The 23,803-nt window shown below is 36.4% G+C and overlaps 1 protein-coding gene across 1 annotated transcript in view; it reads left to right on the top strand.

Moving 5' to 3' along the window:
* The window catches only part of LOC129768425 (sodium-coupled monocarboxylate transporter 1), a 199,954-nt gene that overhangs the window by 151,033 nt on the left and 25,118 nt on the right, over nucleotides 1–23,803 (top strand). The window contains exon 10 of the mRNA XM_055770077.1: nucleotides 4,284–4,431. Within this exon, the coding sequence (XP_055626052.1) occupies nucleotides 4,284–4,431 (148 nt within the window). The remainder of the gene's footprint in view (nucleotides 1–4,283; nucleotides 4,432–23,803) is intronic.

The raw sequence follows: 23,803 nt of genomic DNA, 5'->3' as shown, positions 1-23,803 counted from the left end.
ACGATTTTAAAGCATTTCAAAAATAGCCCGAAAATTTCGACTTCGCACTCTGTTCCTCCATTTTTTTTGAGTGTGAAAATTTATTTTTTTAATTTCCCTCCTACAACTGGTATACATTTTGGCCCATACCTTTACTCAGACTCTTTTCCGGCCAACGAAAATTTGGCTGAAGATGGATAAAACTATTCTCTATCCAATGAGTATTATTTCAAAAATGTGTTTTGGGTCCTTTCAATTTTCTTTAAATTAATTTATTTCCCCCATACAGGTCATATAGGTTTTGGGCTATAACTCTTCTTAGACCCTTTTCCGACCAATGGAAATTATGCTAAAGATAGATAAAAATATTTTATATCGAATAAGTACTATCTCGAGAATGTGTTTTGGGTCCTTTCAAATAACTTTTTTCAATTTTCTTTAACATAATTAATTTCTTCCATACAACTTGGCTTATAACTTTTCTCTGTCACGATCAAGAAAAAAAATGAATTATGTGGAAAGAGGAATGATACAATTCTCTATCTAATGAGCATGATTTTGAAGGTTGTTACTTGATAAACAATCAATTTATTTCAATTGACATAATTCATTATTCATTAAATCCAGCAAGACGTTGAACAGAAACTTGCACGCAACAAAAACTATTATCCGCTAATTTCACACAAGTCCGTAAGGAAGGAACGCGAAAACGAGAAATCTCGTGAGCGGTCCGCAACGGATGGGACGCGAAACACGAGAAGTTTCGTGAGCGGTCCGCAAAGTGTTAAAATAGATTTGGAATCCCTCTACCAATGAACGATTTTACCGTTTCACTCACCCGTTCTGAGTTGTTGGTCAGGTTGTCAGGTTGTTTTGAAAAATTCCAACTTTGTCAATTTCATGTGATATTCACGTTGCGCAAGTAAAATTACCAAGAGGGCTTACAAAATGAGGGGTGTTCGGTTTTTTAAATACACTTCAAAAGAATGACGTGATTTGATGTTGACCAAATTTTGATCGTTCCACTCTTTACTTAACCCATTTAAACTCTCTGGTTCAATGGTGTCGATACAGTTCTGTAATCTGTCAAAAATCGTTCCACATACGTAGCTATTTCAAAGAAGCCTCTCAATTTCTCCAAGAATTTCAGAGCTCCAGGTACCTTCAATGTTGAACTAACGTATATTCGATTTTCGGTTTTTGTGACGTTACGTTGGAACCAATGTCTGTCACTAATTCTGACAAATTTGTCAGAGTTGTTGAGTAAAGCATGTGTCAAAAATTTGTTGAACAATAAAAATTGCCGAACTTGTCAGCACTAGTGTCAGACATGGTTACCAACATTACGCCACAAAAGTCGAAAATCGAATATACGTAACCTCCGGAAATTTAAAAGTCGCATTAATTTTCAAACAGACCTCGTATAGACGATATATTCCATTCGATTGCATCGGTATACTCAGATTTATCTTGAACTGCTTTGTTAGATACGTTTTCACATTAGAAGCTTTTTAAGCGTGACCATGGTCATTTCATTATCCCCTCATTTGTGCGTTGCTTAGACCAATATTGCTCTTCCACAATAGATTCAATAGTGCAACTATGTTTATCGATTCCTCAGCTTCTCGTAATATTCGATTTCTTTAACATCCAATGAAATCTAATCGAGAAACAAAGCTGGAAACGCAAAACAATCTCGTTGATGTTTCACACTACTAGTACACTCTAATCCTCACGACATTACATGTCTTGGAACAATCACGGATGGCAAATAAATCCTCCGCGAGCTACTTCCGCCGACATTGAAGTTCGATGCACACTACGAGGCTCAGAAGAAAATCACATTCCTTTCTCTCTCTCGTAAACGTCACAAATGCCACCCGACCTGAAGTTATTGCGACGATATTTCAATAAAATTGCACATTTCCGTCGGCCCTCCCACTCTAAGTGCTCTGATGCGATCTCCCAGCTGCGGAATCACTGCGAAACAATGTCCTCTTGAATGCATTTGGTTATGTCGGAGGAGCTTGTTCCCATTTTTTTTACCCCACTGTTTTTGCTGCAGTTGGAATCACATGAAATTGGATGCTTCGCGGAAATAAGCAGCGAATCAAGAAGAAGAAGAAGAAAAAAAAATGCAGAATAGAAAGACGTGAACTTTTACATTGAGGCTTTTATGCTCCGATGTGACAGCGGGATAGACAGTGCAATACAATAGAAAACACATCATATCACCGGTTTCCGCCGGATCGGATAGCTTCCTCTGCCTTGGTAGTAGCATGGGTAATTTGAACTCTCGGACGCCAAAGCTGTCACTTGTCAATGAGGCGGGCAAATCATGATGCCGAGTGGATTCCTTCAAATGTGTGACTAGATTCACTTTTTAATGAAATTCGCCACAACATTGTTGCGGATGTACCGTTTTGTCTCATATTCCGTCTCACAGTCTCAAATTCTGAACACTTCATTTTTAAATATGAATTTACAAAACTTTTTTATAAATAATTTGAAAATGATAACACAGACATTCTTTGAGGTATTGGCTTCATTTTGACATCATTTACAGGTATTAATACAGCCTATAATTCATAATATCAGATATTTGCAAAAAAGTGACAGTCGAAACCAATGATAAAATGTTTGCGTTACTATTTTGATCGCTGTTTTCATGTTAAGTGCTAGGAAATGTAAGAACCTACAATAACTGGATGAAAGAAATGATATTTTATGCAAAAAATCTTCATTAAAATTAATATTGAAGGAGTGTTCAGATCATGAATCAAATTTGTACGCGTGATTCAAATTCCGAACACTTCATTTTCAAATGTTATAATTGAATAATTGAATAATCAAAACCCTGGAATTCTTTGGCTTTTAGCCTTCATTTTAACATCATTTATAGATATTGATACAGCCCATAATAGCCCATATATTGAGCATTTGCAAAAAAGTGACAGTCAAAACCAATGATTGAATTTTGCGTTAGCAAATTCCGTAAAAAACAAGCATCGTTCATTTTTCAGTTTTTGTAGTTTTTCCAACTATTTTGTTTGTTAATTTCATGTTAAGTGCTAGAATTTGTACGCATCTGCAATAAATGGATGAAAAAAAGATATATTTTGCAGAAATCTTCATTAAAATTACTGTTCGGAATATGAATCAAGTTTCTGCGCATGATTCAAATTGCGAACACTTCATTTTTTAATGTGAATTTACTGAACTTTAATGTTATAAATAATTTAATAATCAAAACCTTGACATTATTTTGGTTATACACTCCATTTGACCATCATTTATAAGAATTGATGCCGGTATAGTGACCTTGGACCAGAAACCATGTAAACTATGGAAAACAAATACAATCAACAATTACGAAAGCAGTTAGGGGGTCTCCGTAGCCACATTGGTTGCGCGTTCGCTTAGTAAGCGATCGATCGTGAGTTCAAAACTCAGGGCCCTCATTGACCATCTTTGTGTTGTTACAGAATAGCTACGTCCACGCAACAATCATCAGCGATGGAGATCGATCCACGGTCGAAATAAGATCGATTCATCCATACAACTGCTCTGCTCTGCCAGACACATCGGGCTACTGTTCTATAAATAACTCAACAATGATCAAACAACTGTCTCCGCTGTCCGAGGGTCCAACTGGATAATGGAAGAACAGAAAGAATACCCTGACGCCTAAATGGCTACTGTGTGAATGTACCATATGTAATGGTATAGAAGGAATACTGGCGAACGACAACTGTGTAATGTGCTAATTATAGATATGAAAACCATGTGACATGTACACGATTGAAATTTGGCTCTGTTACAGCTAAAATGCTAATGAGCCTTAAATAAATAAATGGGATAAAAAAAAATTACGAAAGCAAAATCCAATCCATAGCTAATTGACTTTAATTTAATATATCGATCATATGAGTCGGTCCAGTAGTTCAAATGATATGATTTTTTTTTAAATGCATTTTTGCTGTTCGGAATTTGAGACAAAAGTGATTAAACATATTTTTAGTTTTTCACCATGAATATGAATCACTTTTATTGTAGTCAAATGAAAAAGAAGACTCTATTGTATCCAAAAATCAATTTTATTTCGCGAAAGAGTACCATTTTCAGTAATGAGACACTGTTGAATGGCCATCAAAGCTTAACTGTTCGGAATTAGAGACAAAACGGTATTTGATTTCTCGTCATCAAAATATTGTTTGTTCATCTGGATCTTTCCCTCGCGACAAGTGTTGTTTTAGCTTTTTTCCTAACTTCCCTTTTCTAATTTTCAACCCGCGTACTTTCAGATACGGTGTGCTGTCCTTCGGGCTGGTGTTTGTGGTGGAACGACTCGGCGGAATCCTCCAGGCGACCCTCACCCTGAACGGTCTGATTGGTGGCGTGACGTTGGGCCTCTTCTCCCTCGGGATCTTCTTCCGCAGTGCCAACAGTAAGGTAAGGGAAATCACTCAAATAATTTTCAGTTCCCAGTGATTTATCAATGTGCTAAAAGTGGCCTGCATAGAGTGGGGGGAGGGGCGCGTGGGCGTGAAAATTGGAGAGAGAAAGAGAGAGAGTGTACGTTCTTCCCGTTTCCCCTGTGGGGAGCCGGAGGCGGCGGAAGTGTATAAATTGGAGAAAACGGTGGTTGCGAGCCCTCAAAAGCCCAAATTTATTCTCGCCCTTCGCAACGAATTTGACTCAATTTCTGCACAGCTAGACTCATGGGAGGAAAACAAGAAAACTCGAATCCTTCGGATCCGAGGCACCATCGAATGTGTATTTTTTTTTAATTTGTGGATTTCTCTCCGGATTGCCGTGGGCTTTGAATAAGTGACTTGATAATGGGAGGAAAATAAATAATGCTTCGGGAAAACTCTCAACGAAGTAATGCAATCAATGGAGTTTTCCAAAAGTTATCCACTCGTTGATGAATTACTCACTTTTGCGATGTTTGGAGCTCCTCAGTGCTTCTTTGGTGAGAATTTCTTGGATATTCGTAAGAAAGTTCTGAGGGGCTTTGACCTAAACATTGACTTATTAGCGTCTCTGTTACTCTAACTTCCAATTCAATATTTTCAAGCCCCAAACTGAGTTCGTCTCAAGAAACGACCGGAAGCAGCAAACGACAATAAAAGATGTACAACAAAATATGTTCACTCCATCCTGGCCACCGATGGAGACATTTACGATGAACACGGCCTCAAGCACCCACTCGGCTTAGTCCTTCCGGGGGGAAATGGCAGTCGCTAACAACCATCACAGCGTGAGAACACCGATGACGGTCACGACTTTTGAAACCAAGTTCGACAACAGCCCGACAGCAATGGACTCCGAGCAGAGACGGCTTACTTCAGAATTCAGCAAATGAGCGGAATAAAGTGCCATCAACACGTGTGAGGGGCCATGCGGTGTTGGCTGGTGCCCTCGTGGAACATGACTGTAGCTTCGAGTGCTCGCTCGATTTATTTAACTTGTGAATTTTTGAAGCCTCCTCTCTCTGGTTCAGCACTGAGTGTAAATTGAAAATATGAAAATAAGATTACCTGTTAATATCTCCACTTTGCCTCAATTGTTACAACAAGATGGCTCACGTTCAGCCCTACGGCGAGGGGTACTCATCTCATCTGTTGGTTAATTTTCGCCAGGGCTCCGGACGGAAGATAAGGGGAGATGAGGAATATTGCGCCCGATTCTGAGATTAGATTGGTGGATTCTGTTGCCGTTGAGGGAAGTGCTATGGGCTATCGTGCCACTCTTCTTCGTCGTCGTCGTCGTCATCGTCGAGTGCTTATAACACAGCAGTTTTGGAGAAGCGTGTGATTAGCTTTGACAAAATTGCGCTTTCGTGTACAGAGAGACGACAAGAGCATGCTCAAATGATACACAGCACAACACAATGTCTTCTTCTGCTGCACTGGCTTCGATCGATTTTCCATTATTATTAGCGTCTTTGCGTCGCGTTGATGCGGGGGCGACGTTTCGCGGTGTGTCAGACGAGGAGCATTAGTTATGGATGGATAAATTCGCTATCGGTTATTATGTCAGGATGCGTACCGTGCCGTATAACTCTCGCCAGGCTTCCGCCCGTGCAGAGTAGTAGTTGAATGGATGTGCAAATCCTTGCCGACGCGTTACGGGAGTCATTTAATGCCTAGAAATGGTTGACAATCTCGCGGCTCAGAACAATGTATTTTAATAGGCCATAAATTCGCAGTCCGCTGTTGTATACAGTGTGAGAAATATGGATGGCGTCCTGAATGTATTTCAATTATTGAGGGTTTAAAAATTTTTTGAGAAAGTCTTCAATGATAGCGTAACTAGTATTAAATACAGTCGGACCAATTAGTGAATCTATTCATGTTACTGATAAAACTTAATGATGTCCATAAGTTCCCTCTAAAATCAGTATGTGCCATATCGCTAGAATGTAAATAACACTTCGAACTATTCAATATTATCAAAGGGTGAGTTCCGAGAATGAATTCAGAATCGCTCGGCTAGTAAACGACAACGCAATCATTTGGCTTCGAAGACTCCTTCCCTAGCCTGAAGCCTGAACTGACTGCCCTCTGAGTGGATCGTAAATACACTCGACAAAACAATTAGAGGAATAGAGCGCGAAGTCGGATATTTTAAGTGATTTTTGACATGCTGTATCTTCATGAAAGATCAACGCATGTCGATGGGAGGCGCATCATTTTTAAGCAACAACTTTCAGGTATCAGAATATCATTCGTACTTATTTTTTTCTTGGTAAATGTTGGTGTAGTGGGCAACAATATCGGGAAGAAATGAAAAATCGTTTTTTCTTTATTTTTTCAAGAATATTCTGGACCAAACCAATTTTTTGCCAACCAACTCAATAGCAAATCCAATTAACTTTATCCATCAGCTTTTATTTGGTTCCAAGAACGTTCCTGTTGGACCTTCCCACACAGAGACATTTCAGTTTGAATGAATAACAACCCCTTCGTCTTTGATGATGAATAATTCAATAAATAACCATTGCACTGCAAATCGAAAGGCAGTTCTGAAAACTCCAATAAATTCTGCACAAGGATAATTTATTACTTCGACGAAAAAAAAATATTTAAATTTTTTGCATCGATTTCAAAAAAGTGCCAAAAACAGGATTTTTATAGTGTTTTACAAAATCCACTGTGGTTCTGCAAATATCGCAGTTAGTTCTAATGTTTGCAGGCAATTTTTTAGCCTAGTGTATTCCCTAAACATCCGAGAACGTTTCATATTGATACGTTCAGCCGTTTTTTCTAGCCGATTTTTCAAAGTTTGTAGTAAATTAGAGGAGCATTTAATCGCAATAGTATCAGAAGTACAAAATCCTACGCGACTCTCTGAACGAACGATTCGTTACTTTCGTATTTATGAGTTTGTGGGTGTAGAGTGCGTGTATGTGTGTAAATGCGTATGAATATGTGTGATTATCATCACTCTTTACAATATTTGTACCTACGAACGCATGAAAACGAAAGTTACGAATGGTTCATTTTGAGAGTCGCCTAGGATTTTGTACTTCTGATTGGATTTGTGAATCAATGCTCCTCTAATTTACTCCAAACTTTAAAAATAGGCTAGAAAAACGGCTGAACGTATCAATATGAAACGTTCACGAATGTTTAGGGAATACACTAGGCTAAAAAATGCCTGCAAACATTAAAATTGACTGCGATATTTGCAGAACTACAGTGGATTTTGTAAAAACACTATAAAAATCCTGTTTTTGGCACTTTTTTGAAATTTTCCGTCAAAGTAACAAATTATCCAATTTCTCAATTTCTGATAAAAAGCGTGAAGATACAGTAGAGACTCGCTTTAGAGACAAATATTTTTATAGAATTTCTTAAGAGTTAGCATCACCATCTCATATTACAGTGAAACGTTTTGAGTGTAAATACATTGACATTGAGCCATTGAGCAACTTTTTTTTACAAAAATTTCAAGACCTACAAAATTTTGTTCTAAGAGACAAATGTAGGAAAAAGTTTGCAGAATCAATCGCGACACACAAAAATGATAGTCTAAAACATTAGTAGTAATTTTCCAAAGAGAACTTTTTTAAACATATATTTTTTAAAATTTTTAAAAGAATTTTAATTTTTAAAATAACTTTTTTTTCAACAACATTTTTAATAAATAGTTTGAATTTTTTTAATTATAACTCGAACAATTTCATAAATTTCATTCTCTGACCAAAATTTTGCAGGTCTTAGAGTTTTTGAGTCAGAATTTTTTTGAAATTTGGAGGTTTTCTCATTCTTTCTCGAAAAATTTCACCTCAAAAACTACACTGCCGTTCTACGCATAGTTGTTCCATGTTCCAAAATCAGCAACTGAGAAAAAAACAAAGTTTTCTCGCATATTTGTGTACTAAAAGCTTTAAGCATTTCAATTTAGCAATACACCGGGTTTTTTTTATAAGCACTATACTATTGTTTAATGAAATGTGATGATATCCCTTCACTGAATCAATCAAGTTTGATTACGGGTTTAAAAATTCATGGTGGGACTGTTATGCCTAGAATATCAACATGGGACAATTGAACTTGATGTTGTTTTTTTATATACTGGGAACAAACAATATTTTTTTTGTGTTTTTCCGAAAGATTATGCATAGAAACATCGTCTTATGAAAAAATGAATGATCTGCAACACCTTCGCAGAATATAAATCTCATTGTTATTAGGCGTTCGCTAACAAGGTGTACACGTATTCTGTTAAACTTTTTTTTTATTTCTTTGGGAATTGGTTCGTTCTTCAAAACCAGAAAAGAGTGCATTAGACCTGCTGAAAGTGTGACATGAAATTCTCGTACTTGAACCGACTTATTCGATATGGATCTACAAAAAATACATGGTTGGACAGATATGAATAGAATATCAACATGGGACAATTGAGCTTGATGTTATTTTTTTAAAAGTTGGGAATTAACTACATGTTTTTTTTGACAACTATGCGTAGAACGGCAGTACAGACCTACAAAATTTTGAACAAAGTATAAAATGTATGAAATTGTTCATGTTTTCATTGAAAAGTATCAAACAATTTAATAAATATATGTTCTGAAAATTCAAATTGATTTTCTCAAAAACTTTTTTGTTTCAATTCCTCAAAACAATTATTTGAATAACTCATATAATTGTTAACAAGTCATCCAAAGACATCAAATGAAGGTGCTTCACTGAAATATTGTATCCATCAGTGAACTGATTCACACAAACAGAAGAAAGTAAGCTTGATTTCGACATTCCATTCATTTTTCAACGTTTGACTTTAGAATAATATTTTGGTTGCGGTAGCTTAATGGACAGGAAATATGAACATTTGAAACCCAATTTCTTTTGCGAATGTCATAATTTTTCATGAAATACTCGTTGGCTTAAAATTGATATGTTGTTCTTCTGAATAGGTCAAACAGATCAATAGTTATGAGTTTTTGAGAAAAAGCATTTTCGGGAAGAAGGGGAAAAAGGGGGAATCTTCAGCTTTCAAGAAAAAAAATATAAGAAAATATAGTGCCCTTGGTTCCGAGACCATGTAAAAAAAAAACATCAGTGAATCAAACAACTCATGATCAGAATTGATGTGATCTAAATTCATGGATTAGCTTTGTAAATCTGATTCAAATGGTGTGCAAACATGATGTTTACAATAATTGTAAGTGTTATAATCCAGAAAAGGTCTGAACAAGTGCCAAAAAAATCTGGTGATTGAATAAAAGTTAGCTCAAATGAGGGGCGTATTAACACCAATAGGAGGATTTTATAATCCTTTAAAACATGTGAATCCATAAAAATATTCTATAAAACTACTGTAAATCATAGAAATAATTATTTTATTTATATGTTTTGAAACATTCGAATACCTGATTTGACACAGGTGCGATGAACTAGAGCATTCAAAAAAGTGGACAAACCATGATCATATTTTCTACTGGACAAACCAAGATCATTTACCTTAATATGCAATGCAGGAAAAATAGAATTAGCCAATGTGATAGGCGCTGTGTCTCATGAGGGCAATGCTACACATCTTGTCTCTTTGACAACACGAAAAATTAATTTGAAGTCAGGCTAGGAGGTCCTAGCCAGGAGGGCCAGGAAGGCCAAACAAATCGGGTATTTCACCATCAGATTATCACAGGTTCAGGTCCCTGCAAAGTTTTCTCAACGGAAAAAACATCGACGTTGCGGACGGTATAAAAATACCTTCAACAGTTTTCGGTGAGAAAGCAAAGATGTTCTGGGAGGATGACGCATAATTGTAGAACAAAACTGTGCATATAAGACTAAGTAAATATATGTCTGCCTTAAGAAATGATGCTTTTGTTTTCCAAAAAATCAACACGAGCTTTCTGGACAACCCAATATGAACTATCCTGATTTCTTCTTAATTTTTATTTTCATTCTTCGTGATTTTTGAAAGTTATAGTTGGCAACCCTGCCTAGGAATCGTTATTAATAGGAGTACCGGTAAGTCTCTTCGTCGTTACAAATTTAATATTCAAAGTTTTGCTCATCGCTAGTAACAACTTGTTTCCATTTTTCTGGCAATTCCCGTATCCCTTTGCGGAAATTATTGGCCGGTTTGTCGGCTAACCACGAATCGATCCAATTTTTAACTTCATCGAAATTGGAGAAGTGCTGGTCAACCAGGCCATATTGCATCGATCGAAAAAGGTAGTAATCGAGAATACTGTCTGGAGAATACAGCGGGTGGGATAGGACCTCCCATTATAGCGTTTCCAAGTATGTTTTGACCGCTTTCGCGGCATGCGGTCGAGCATTGTCGTGCTGCAAAATAGTTTTATCGCGTCTTTGCTCGTATTGTGGCCGTTTTTCCTTCAGTGCACGGCTCTAACGCATCAATTGTTGTCGGTCGAGGAGGTCGAGGGGAAGCATGGTCACCATAAATTTCCACCAAAATGTGATGACTTTCCGCAGCTTTTTTCTTCATATTGAAGTCATGAAGTAACACTCCCCGCAAAAACACTCTCGTTGCTAAGAAATTCGACATATTCGAAGTGGCAAAAAACTATGTTGTTTACTTTTTGATATATACCGAAAAAGATGCGCTTTCCAACGAATGTCTGGAAATTTGATTCACTGGAATAATAATCAAGTTACGCCGTCTGTTGTAAAATCGATGAAACTCAACGGTAACCCCTAATAGTATGTGGTCAAGTACGGAAATGTATGGAGGTCCTTGTATTTCAACCATTACTACAAGTCCTCCAATTCGTTTCGGATAAGAACTCCGAGAATTTGTCCATGTCCCTTTGTTTTCCGTTCGAAGCTGAGAACAGAATAGGCTAGCAACAAATGCTTAGATCGTTGTACCGTTGGAAGGTAATGTCGTTTCCCAGTACAATTCTTCGGAGCGATGAATTGTACTTTTCAAGACCCACATTGCCATCTCTGTGCTTTATAGTAGCTTGTATGTGTCTTTTCTTCAAGTTCTTCTTCTTCTTTTCCATACTATTTCACGTGGTTTTTTTTTGTGCAATAACTGAAATGCGGACTCATCGACTCTTAGAACATGGGATTGTTGAAGTATTTCCAGGCGAATGTCAAGCGCTTTGTTTGTTTTGCCAATGAACGTACTTTTTTCGTGAATTTGCTGCTGTAAATAGGTAGCTAGTCTAGATCGAATGGTTCTTTCAGAAATAGGCAGGTTCTCCTTACATTCGACGATTTTTTATTTCTTGAACGATTTTCCCTCCAGCTCACCGCAGACGACCATTTCAGGGTCTATTAGCTACTGACTCGGCTCAGCTTCATCCTAACTTTTCTGCTATCTAGGGGTTTGTAAACTGTTTTTTCTTTCCACCCAAGTTCTTTTCCAATGTAACTCACTTCGTATTAACGATTTCATACGTGGAGGACCTCGATGAATTTACCAACGACACATTGCCACCGAAATGTAAAAAAGACAACAAACGAGGGGTTCATTGAAGTTTTCTGTTCTTAGGTTCTTTTCGCACTAGGGTTTCATTTTTGCCATAAAATCAATGATGTACAGAATAGGATTGACTGCATTCAATCCAAGTAAATCAAAGCCCTATCAATATTTTGGGAATTGTTTAATGGTGAACAATAATTCTAAAAATATAATATTTACGGAGCAAATTCTAAACCAATGCATGGTGGGTTATTATTGCTTTGATTTTCATATGAAAGCAATAGCTTTCATTGCGCAGTATAACTAGTTGGCAAACTGGATCCCAACTATCGCGAATCCTCTTTTTTCCGCATGAGCTTCCACCGCCATCAAAGAATAAATTTTCCACTCAAAACAGTTGAACAAGGTGTGATTCTTTCGCAGTCCATTTGTTACCCAACCCAGCCTGTTCCCATCCCCTCCGTCGTCGGTTCCATTAATTATCGTACTTTAAATATGCTGCTCTGCCCGACGCGATGACAAACGGGGCTATGTTTCGATTACACTTCACGGCTATTAACATGTAAATTTTCTGCAATTGTGCCGCGAAACTCAGGCAACGAGAAAAAATAAAATAGCCGTATTAAGCCATGCTTCAGGAAAAAAAAAACCATCCACTCGGATGGTTTTATTTATACTCGGTATACATTTATGCATCGCTTTTTGGTTTTTTTTTTTGGTTGCTATCACCATTCATTGTCAGATCGCGGTGGCTCGATTTTAGCAGTGTAAATCAATCTGGGCGATTTGAAAACGGAGGCTTAATTTCGCCATCAAATCGGGACAGTGAGGGCTATAGATTCGATTGTGTGGATTCATAGTTTTTTTTTCTGTGATATACATCAATGTAAACTTTGTGTGAACAAAACGTTTTAATTTGAACATCGATATTTCCCCACTACCGGTCAGAGTTATAATTACATCGACGCAACCGTTCTGATCAACACAATAAATTGGGATGAATTGTGCACTAGTTTATAAGCACAAAACGCTGGGATTATTCGCCCTTTTCTTTTTGCCACAGATGAATACTCACAATTACAGCAAATCGTTAGCGGTTTTCTGGTTTGTCGCTGTTTTTGTGTTCTATGTCGAAACCAGTTCTCTGCATTGTTTTGGAAATTCGGTTTGCGTTGTCGATGTTGTTTTCGCAAACCGCTGCCGATATTGGCCGGGTTGTGGTTTTAGACAATATTGAACGGCTGGATTAGGCTAGCTTCCACCTTTCTCATCGATTCAATGGCAAATTACATCTGTATTATGTAGTAGATAGTTGACCATCAGCCTAGAGTAACAGTGCAATGAATGCTAAGATATTAGCCAGTGGAGAAAATGAACTTTGTTTTGGTTTTTGAAATTGAAATATTGAAATTTTTCTTTCGACAAGCAAAAAGACAGAATGACAAAATGACAAAATGACAAAATGACAAAATGACAAAATGACAAAATGACAAAATGACAAAATGACAAAATGACAAAATGACAAAATGACAAAATGACAAAATGACAAAATGACAAAATGACAAAATGACAAAATGACAAAATGACAAAATGACAAAATGACAAAATGACAAAATGACAAAATGACAAAATGACAAAATGACAAAATGACAAAATGACAAAATGACAAAATGACAAAATGACAAAATGACAAAATGACAAAATGACAAAATGACAAAATGACAAAATGACAAAATGACAAAATGACAAAATGACAAAATGACAAAATGACAAAATGACAAAATGACAAAATGACAAAATGACAAAATGACAAAATGACAAAATGACAAAATGACAAAATGACAAAATGACAAAATGACAAAATGACGAAATGACAAAATGACAAAATGACAAAATGACAAAATGACAAAATGACAAAATGACAAAATGACAAAATGACAAAATGACAAAATGACAAAATGACAAAATGACAAAATGACAAAATGACAAAATGACAAAATGACAAAATGACAAAATGACAAAATGACAAAATGACAAAATGACAAAATGACAAAATGACAAAATGACAAAATGACAAAATGACAAAATGACAAAATGACAAAATGACAAAATGACAAAATGACAAAATGACAAAATGACAAAATGACAAAATGACAAAATGACAAAATGACAAAATGACAAAATGACAAAATGACAAAATGACAAAATGACAAAATGACAAAATGACAAAATGACAAAATGACAAAATGACAAAATGACAAAATGACAAAATGACAAAATGACAAAATGACAAAATGACAAAATGACAAAATGACAAAATGACAAAATGACAAAATGACAAAATGACAAAATGACAAAATGACAAAATGACAAAATGACAAAATGACAAAATGACAAAATGACAAAATGACAAAATGACAAAATGACAAAATGACAAAATGACAAAATGACAAAATGACAAAATGACAAAATGACAAAATGACAAAATGACAAAATGACAAAATGACAAAATGACAAAATGACAAAATGACAAAATGACAAAATGACAAAATGACAAAATGACAAAATGACAAAATGACAAAATGACAAAATGACAAAATGACAAAATGACAAAATGACAAAATGACAAAATGACAAAATGACAAAATGACAAAATGACAAAATGACAAAATGACAAAATGACAAAATGACAAAATGACAAAATGACAAAATGACAAAATGACAAAATGACAAAATGACAAAATGACAAAATGACAAAATGACAAAATGACAAAATGACAAAATGACAAAATGACAAAATGACAAAATGACAAAATGACAAAATGACAAAATGACAAAATGACAAAATGACAAAATGACAAAATGACAAAATGACAAAATGACAAAATGACAAAATGACAAAATGACAAAATGACAAAATGACAAAATGACAAAATGACAAAATGACAAAATGACAAAATGACAAAATGACAAAATGACAAAATGACAAAATGACAAAATGACAAAATGACAAAATGACAAAATGACAAAATGACAAAATGACAAAATGACAAAATGACAAAATGACAAAATGACAAAATGACAAAATGACAAAATGACAAAATGACAAAATGACAAAATGACAAAATGACAAAATGACAAAATGACAAAATGACAAAATGACAAAATGACAAAATGACAAAATGACAAAATGACAAAATGACAAAATGACAAAATGACAAAATGACAAAATGACAAAATGATCTGAAAACTATGGATGGGTTATACCTATGATATAACCGCAAGGTTGACGTAGGACTGCCGTTGGCTTAGTAATCAATTGTATTTCTTCAATAAGTAATACTCTCACCTCGGATGTTCCTCATTGGGTACGATATCGCCGCTCTTTTGTGTGTATTGATTAAACTAGTTAATGAATAAAACTATTTACGAATTCAATTGCAAACAAATGCTAATTTAAGCCAATTCATGCATTATGGGTAGTTATCGTAGCAAATAGTTATCAACATTTTGCCTTTTGCGGTATGCGTAGAAGTTCAGTGAGCTGACGACATGAATAGATATCTTCCAATGCAGTCTTGTATAATCGAGCTGAAGTGTTGCCTTTGTACCCGCTTTTGAAGACCGTGTTAGCAAAACGAATTCCGGAGTGTAAAAATGCATGGGGGTATAAAAGTATAGCCGACTTGAATGTATTTGCAATGCCGATTATCCTAACTTCTTGGTTTCGGAATTTGTATTGGGAAAATACATTCCGGTTTGCAAAAATGCAACCGAGTACAAAAGTACACGTTGCGCAATCATAACTGAGAGCCGAGCGGCACTTGCTTATATACCGATTGGTGTGATTTCAATAGCCTGTTTTGAAAGCAATTTTAGGCCCATTGAAATAAGTTTTTGGATCAGAAAGTAACAAGCATATAACGCGTAGACATTTTATCTTTCGAATAAAGTGTTTATCATACCATTTCGTTCAGTTTTTTAGGAGATATTAACGCTCAAAACCTGGTTCTTCGGCGTAACGCTTTCATTTTCGAAACTTTGAACTGACACCCCAGTATAGAAATGAAAGACGTAGTCCTACGTCAAAATCAACTAAAAATGCCAGTGGAGAAAATGAACTTTGTTCTGGTTTTTGAAATTGAAATATTGAAATTTCCTTTCGACAAGCAAAAAGACAGAATGATAAAATGACAAAATGACAAAATGAACTAAAAATGAACTAAAAATGTACTAAAAATCATTTAAAAATGAATCAGAAATGAACTAAAAATAAACTAAAACTGAACTATAAATGAACTAAAAATGAACTAACAATGAACTGAAAATGAACTTAATATGAGCCAAGAATGAACCAATAATGAACTGAAAATGAACTAAAATTGACGAATGATGAATATTGATGTGCATGAAGTTAACGAAGTTGATGAATTTTCGTGAATAAAAATGAGGTATAAAACTTCAAAGCGTTTATACTGTACAACAAATCTGGCCATGTTTCCGCTGAATATAAATCGCACAGTTTTCAACTGAAAAGGCAATCAATTGAGAACCTGAGTAAATACCATCATCAACCCTTTTCCACGAAAAAAACAAACCACTTGTTTTGTTCCAATAGTTTGTTGCGTGCTCTGTTGATTGGGGAAGGGCTGTCCGACTGCTCACATGGCAACCTGTGTGTATTCATGCTCCATCAAACAAACAAAACAAATTTAGTCTGTAAACTGGGCGCCAAAGCGCGTAGGATGAAAAAAAAAGTGTGGACCAAACGCAGCACTTTTTCCACGAACAATGGCTCAGTCTGATTGGGGAAACAACAAAAAACCACTTAGTTAAATGTTGAATTTTCGTTTCCATTATGCTCTGTTATATTGTAGATAATATTTTTATAAATATTTCAAAAGTTATATTAATGTATATAAACATAACTACACCTGAAACATTAGGCTCTGAGGGCGCAATCCATCTGCTCCCGGGATGGATGGATAGCGCCCTCGAAAAAGAACCAAAAACAAAAGCCAACGCATTGATTCATATTTACCGAAATCGCTCGATTGAGGCTGATTTTTTTATGCAGCTGTTGCATGCTGTCATTTAATGTTTGATATTTTTCCCAAACTTTTTTTTTCGCAGCTGAATTGGCATCCGCCCCGTCGACAGCGCCAGCGGCTCATGCAAATGAGCGGAGATAATTATTATTTTTTGTCGCTTTTTGAGCGTCAATTAAAGCATTACAGCTTTTGAATTGGGCGAAAAAAAAATTGTCATAATTGATCTCGTACGCGTTGCATTATTATGGCTGATACGATTTCAAACAAGGTGTGCGTTAATTATGTCCTTTTGGTGAAATGAATACGTGGCGAGCGCTGGGTTTTATTTTCACAAATAAACCTGCATCAATCCGAATACCCATGGCGGGATGAATGTGTCCTTCCGCCGCGTTCGTTAAATCGAACGCAGTGTTAAACAGTCGAACGTGGGATCGATTATAAATTATTGTTGATTTTCTTCTTCATTTTTCCATCATTTTGGGGCGCTGAATTTTATCCCCCGCCGAGCGCAAATTGCAGATAAAATACCTTCCACATCATCATTATGTCAACAGACTGCGCCACCTGGGTGGTGTAACAGTCGGTTCCTTGGGCGGGAGTGGGGTCGGTAGAGGTCGGATGGGAACCGGTTGCGTCGATAGGGTTTTTGATGAGCCGTTACGGATAAGCGATCCGCGGGAAGCCCCACGGTATCGCTGCCACGTGCGCTAGATGTTGGGTGTTGTCAGTGATACCGGAAGGGGGCAGGAGAACTTCCCTGTGGGGTGGTCCGGGGTGAAAGAAAGGGGAAGGAAACATGCCACCGGAATCGATGGGTTACTTATTCAGAACATTTCGGCACATCGGGTGCGTGAGTTGACGGGGAGAACTTGGCGAGTATCAGAATTGGTGTGCGTTTTTTTTTCCAGCTGTGTGGAGTGATTTAGATCGAGCCGAGGGGAAACAGAACAGGCAGTGTGGCCATGGTTGTGGCCACAACTGTCCAATCATTTTGTGGAAGTATTATTTCGATGGTATTTTCGAATATACGTATTCACGTATTCAAAAATGTAAGAAACAAATGCTTATAAAAAATCGTGATTTTTTTCAGCAGGTGATCTAGGAATAGAGACGTGTGCTATCGGATCCTTTGCCGCGATTCAAACTCACGTTCGCTCACAAATTTCTTTCTATCAAGTACCTTGGTAACTGTTTTGTAAACTATTTTTTCATCAGTTCAATATTAGGGTTCATGGGTCTAAAATGACTCGTACAAGTGGATCTCCAGACTCCGGGAAATATGGGAAATAAGCGACTCTCAGACTTATAATCATACATTCTCTCAAAAACTGTATCGGGAATTTATCAATGACAAATAAAATATTATTTCATTCAATCTAGTTGTATCGTCTTCTAAGTTGTCCACTTTTGGAATAATCCACTGAATTTAATGAACGATAAAATAAGATGTCGTAGTAATTTTTGAGAATTGCAAATCACACTTAGTTTAATTGTTTATCTGAAGATTTATCTTTCCTGAAAACATTCAAACCAATTCTAGATGCGTAACAGAAACATTCGAGAAGTACTCTATGCTCTTTGAATCGATCGTTTTGACGGACCGTTGGCGGGGAGTAACACCGTACTAGAATCTAAGGTTTCCCTGGTGAATCTAATATTTCATTGAGTTTTTATATAACGTTAAGAAATAATATACTAAAGATCCATTAGTGTCCGTTAGGAAATATTTAAGCTTATCTCGATTACTTTGACCCTCAGGCGACTTGGGCTTCGATATCAGTTTTGGATCCTTTTGCCTACGGAATTTAGTAATGGGATCAGGTTTCGGCTTGGGGTGCTCCCGTGGCCGAGTGGTTAGCTTCCCACATTATCATGCCGGGGGTTCGGGTTCGATTCCCGTTCTGGGGGGGGGGGATTTTTCGTCAAAAAAATTCTCCCGAATTGCACTGTGGTCACCCGTATTCTAGAGCTTGCCACTACAGAATACATTCAAGGCGTGTTATCCTGCATAGAAATCACAACTAAGTACCACTAATAAATATGACGCAAGTAATACAGGGTGGGCCATTTAAAGTGGAAGCATCTGGCAACCCCATAACTTTTGACAGAGATGTCAGAATAACAAATGTCATACCGCGTTGGAAGCGTCATTTCAGTACAATTTTAACCATGGAACAATACACACCTAAACAACGCGCTGAAATTGTTCAGCTGTACATTCAAAATAACTTCTCAATTGTGTTAACTAAACGTGCGTGGTTAAAACATCGCCTGGAGACAACACTATACGTCGATTATATGCCAAATTTATATCGTCTGGTAGTGTTGGTAATGCCAGTCATCTGTCCAGACAACGACCAAGACGTTTCGACGAGAATATTGATGCCGTTCGAGCCAGTGAATGGGGAGCGTTATCGGACCGATTTTTTATTGCCATTTGTTCGTGAAAATGAATTGGACAATTACTGGTTCCAACAGGACGGCGCTACATGCCATACAGCGGCTGCCACGACCAAATTATTGCGCAAAATGTTCCCCGGAAGATTAATATCGAAAAACGGCGATTATGACTGGCCACCGAGATCACCTGATTTGACGCCTCCTGACTTTTTTTTTATGGGGATATTTAAAATCCAAGGTATACACTGGTAAACCAAGGACCCTTGCTGCGCTGAAAGACAATATCCGACAAGAAATTGCTGCCATATCGGCCGAAACATTGGGCAAAGTGATGGAAAATGCCGAAAAAAGGGCACATTTTGCGGTCAAGGCCAGAGGCGGTCATTTACGAGATATCATAATCAAAAAGTAGTTAGAACAAATCTCCTTGGACCAAAATAAATGAATTTAAAAAAAAATTAAAATTCCACTTCTTTACTTTGCTATTGCAAAAACAAATCCTTCCACTTTAAATGGCCCACGCTGTACTAAGTTGAGAAGGCGAAAGTTCCACTGGAAACATTAGTGCCATCCAAGAAGAAGAAGATCAGGTTTCGGCTTAGCTGCCGGTTTGTTGAATTTAGCTGATTATATTATATCTATTGTAGATTGTATCTGTATTCTGAACTATTCTCAACCCCCTAAGTGCGAAGTTGTTTTTCAGTAAAGTCTGCAGATGTAACAGTTCGACTGAAAAGTTCATAAGGTTGACGTCTAGATGGCGCCTCTTGCAAAAATCTTCTTGACTATCACAAAGCATCATCTTTCAATGGATACGTGTCAAAATTTGACAGCAATCGGTCGATTTGTTCGTGAGTTACAGCATTCAGAGTAGAGCAACTTTTGTTTTTGAGAAAAAAAATGGAAAAATCAAAAATCAATGAAAACGATGGCAAAATTGCATGAATTGGGCTTCTAATTGCTTCCGCATCCACCGTATTCTCCAGATCTGGCTCCCAGCGACTATTTTCTTTTCGCAGACCTGAAGAGAATACTCGCTGGCATGAAATTTAAGACCAAGAAAGAACCGAAAGAGTACTATAAAAATGGTATCGAAAAGTGGCAAGATCGCTATAACCGCTGTATCAAAATTGTACGTTGTATCGAATTGTACGTTGTATCGAATTGTACGTTATATCGAAGCAAAATAATGAACCCAGGAACACAGCTTATATTACTTTTTTGTGTTGTTGTTTGGGTAAGGTAAATACATAATGATGAAAAAGTTTAACTAAAAGATGAAGCCAACCTCACGATGTTTCCCTTCATACTACTTGTTTCATTCAGAATCCGGAATCATAAAACCAGTTGTATCTAGAGATTGGTTAAAAGTACAGGCCACTAAGTGACCTTTGTTGAAACGGTGAGATTGACATGAAACTCTCAGTACCTATTTCGGAATATATTTTTTACACTTTGAACATGTGTACGTTATTATATCGAGGTAAAATGTACGTTATATCGAATGACGTTATATCGAGGGTACGCTATAACGAGGGTACGTTTTTAAAGCCTCTTAAAAAACAAAGAAAGAAGAAGAAGTAAAAAAATACGGTACTAATATTTTGTGATAAGGAATAAAACAGTAATAAAGATATCGTTAGCATAAAAAAATGTATAATCTGAAGGATGCGGTCGATAGAGTGGCTTAAATATAACTACATGTTGTATTCAACGGTGATTTTACAAAGTGAAATGTTGACCAATCTTAATCATCTTGATCTTGGTAGCTCTTCGTGGCTCTTATTATATTTCCTCATTTTATTGGGTTATCGATAAATCATTTTGTCAACATCCAACGATTAAATTTAGCCTACGTGGAACGAGAGAAATTTTTATCCGTTTCAAAGGAACATGTTACGATCTTAAGTTTGGTGGAGATTTGGAATCTTTTGGATCTAAAACAACAGTAACACAACAGTTTGATCTAACCGCAACATATAAAAATTGAACAGATTGTAAATCAGTAGAAATGCCGCTAACGCATAAACCTCGGACAAGTCAAAAACATTTTTTTTTGACAAATTGGCGGCCGTTTGAAAAACAAAATGCGGTTTAAAACGTTTTTTATTACGTTTACCAATTTTTTAAAAATAGTCAAGTTTAAAAAATATAAGTTTTTAGAGATTCATGCGATAGAGCGATGAATACAGATTGTATTCATATCAATTGATGGGATATTCATACAAAACAGTGAACAAAAATTCAAAAAAAAAAAATTTCAACAATTAGATTCATTTTTCTTAAAACGGTTTGAAATCCTTATTTCGTATATTGCGTATAGAGTAATGCGGGACAAAGGTGCGCATTGCCCATTTTGAAGCAAACGAGCATAAAATTTCGACAAAAGTGTAGTCGTTTGATACATTATTACACCAGCAGCTGACACATATAAAAAAAGATACATTTCATAAAAGTGGCAAAAAGTTATGAGGTAGAAAGAGTTTTGCGATGTTTTGATCTAATTTTTCCAGTTTTGTAGATGACGATATACTTACCTAAAATAACTGAAAAGTTCGAAACTACACTGTCAAGGAAACCTTCATTCTATAGTAGATGATAGTGCGTATTCGTTTTTGTGAAAAAGTTCAAGAGCTTTTTTTGAAAATTCGATTAGTTCAAAAATTGCTTGTGGGGCAAAGGTGCGTAGTGGCTGTGGGGTAAAAGCTCGCACTAGCGTTTTGCTCTGAAAAAAAATTATGAAATGTTTTCAACAAATTTTTTAACGGGACCCACAAGAAGAAAAACGATTTGAAGAAATGCACTCCAGAAATGCTCAAATGGCCCGACAGAGGCTTCGGGAGGGAGTCTCGAAGTGTCAGATTGCGGCAGACCTCGGTATTTCTGAATAAGCTCTGAGGAAGAGGCTCATATCAGAAATTGATTTATGATTTGAATCTTCTTTTATTGACATTTCCACTTCTGCTGGAATGTGTCAGCGAGCACCTAGGGCGGTTCAGATAGGTATTTACGAGTGAGCAGTCTGTGGATCGGTAGGCCACTGGACAAAGTTTTCTATGGTATCACTCTTAAAGATTTAAAGCGCATGGCGTTCGATTTTTTGGAAGCCAACAACCTCCAGCACGAATTTAACAAAGATGCAAAACTAGCAAGAAGAGATTGGGCTTCTAGCTTAATGTGGAACCACCGTCTGTCTCTTCGAACCTCACAACAGCGCTCCAAGGCAAAGCGTCGGAATCCTCAGAACCGAAATCCAGGACGAGGAATAAAAATAAACAATTGCTTAAAAATAATTCAAAATGAATTTCAAATGAAAAATGTTTTTATATTCAATAACGGTTATGTTCATGTTTTCACAATGAACTTCAAATCAATATTGTTTTTTTTTTCAACAAAGAGTTTCAAACAAATCAAGTGAAGGTAACTATGTATTTATAAACTTGATCTATATAAATTAAAATGATTTGGTGTCCGTTCCTCACGATTTAACTCAATAACGGAACCACGGATTTAAACAGTCAGTATCAGGATTGATGCGTCTTAGTCTGCATCAGGTTTATATGTCAAAAAGAAATTATATACCGCGAGTATAGATTATGAACATAAAAATAATTTCTGTGGGATCTTGAGTGTTCGAAATGATTTATATCAATATATCAATTGTGGGTTGGATCAACTAGTTTGGTCATAAAAAACAAATTCTTTTTCAAATGTTGGACATTTTCGGATATCTTATATTGTCAGTCTCCTTCCTCCCAAAAATTTCCACGTGGTATAATCGACTATAACACCCACTCTTCTCCACCCATAAAAACACAGAACGGTGCCTACACTCTCTAGTAATGATGCTTTTCCCGCTTCTGATGATAAAGCATTTATTTTTGGTATAAGTTACCTCAGAAGCTCAATTCAATAAGTGCGCACCTTTGCCCCCACTGTGGGGCAAAGGTGCGCATTTGTCTTTTTGTATTAAAATAGGTATTTGTCCAATTACAAACACAACTCGAGAAATGCTTGTACTACGTTTCGAAGGTAATATATATAGTTACAATTTGGTAAGCAAACGCAATTTTATTTGCTTTTATTTCAAGAGTTATTGGACGACAACAGTTAGGTACGCACCTTTGCCCCGCATTACTCTATTGAATCATTTCTCGAATGAAGCTATGTTAACGATTAGACTCGATTCTCTACTGAAACTTATCGTTTTCTTCGATCGTCTTACACACAGAATTGTGTGTCGAATCGAAACTTAAACTCAAACTATTCAAATATTCCAATACAGGTAAACTTCGATATAACGTACATTTCACTTTCAAAATTGTACGTTATATCGAAGCATAATAAAGTACTCACAAACGTAGTCTATAATACCTTATTGTGTTGCTTTTTTAGTAAAGTTAATGAATAACTTCAATCAGAAGATGAAGCCAGCCTTTCTCATGATGTTTCCC

This window comes from Toxorhynchites rutilus, chromosome 2 (genome assembly GCF_029784135.1).
Source record: "Toxorhynchites rutilus septentrionalis strain SRP chromosome 2, ASM2978413v1, whole genome shotgun sequence".
NCBI lineage: Eukaryota > Metazoa > Arthropoda > Insecta > Diptera > Culicidae > Toxorhynchites > Toxorhynchites rutilus.
The sequence above is the reverse complement of the archived record's forward strand: the minus strand, read 5'-3'. Positions and strand labels throughout refer to the sequence as shown.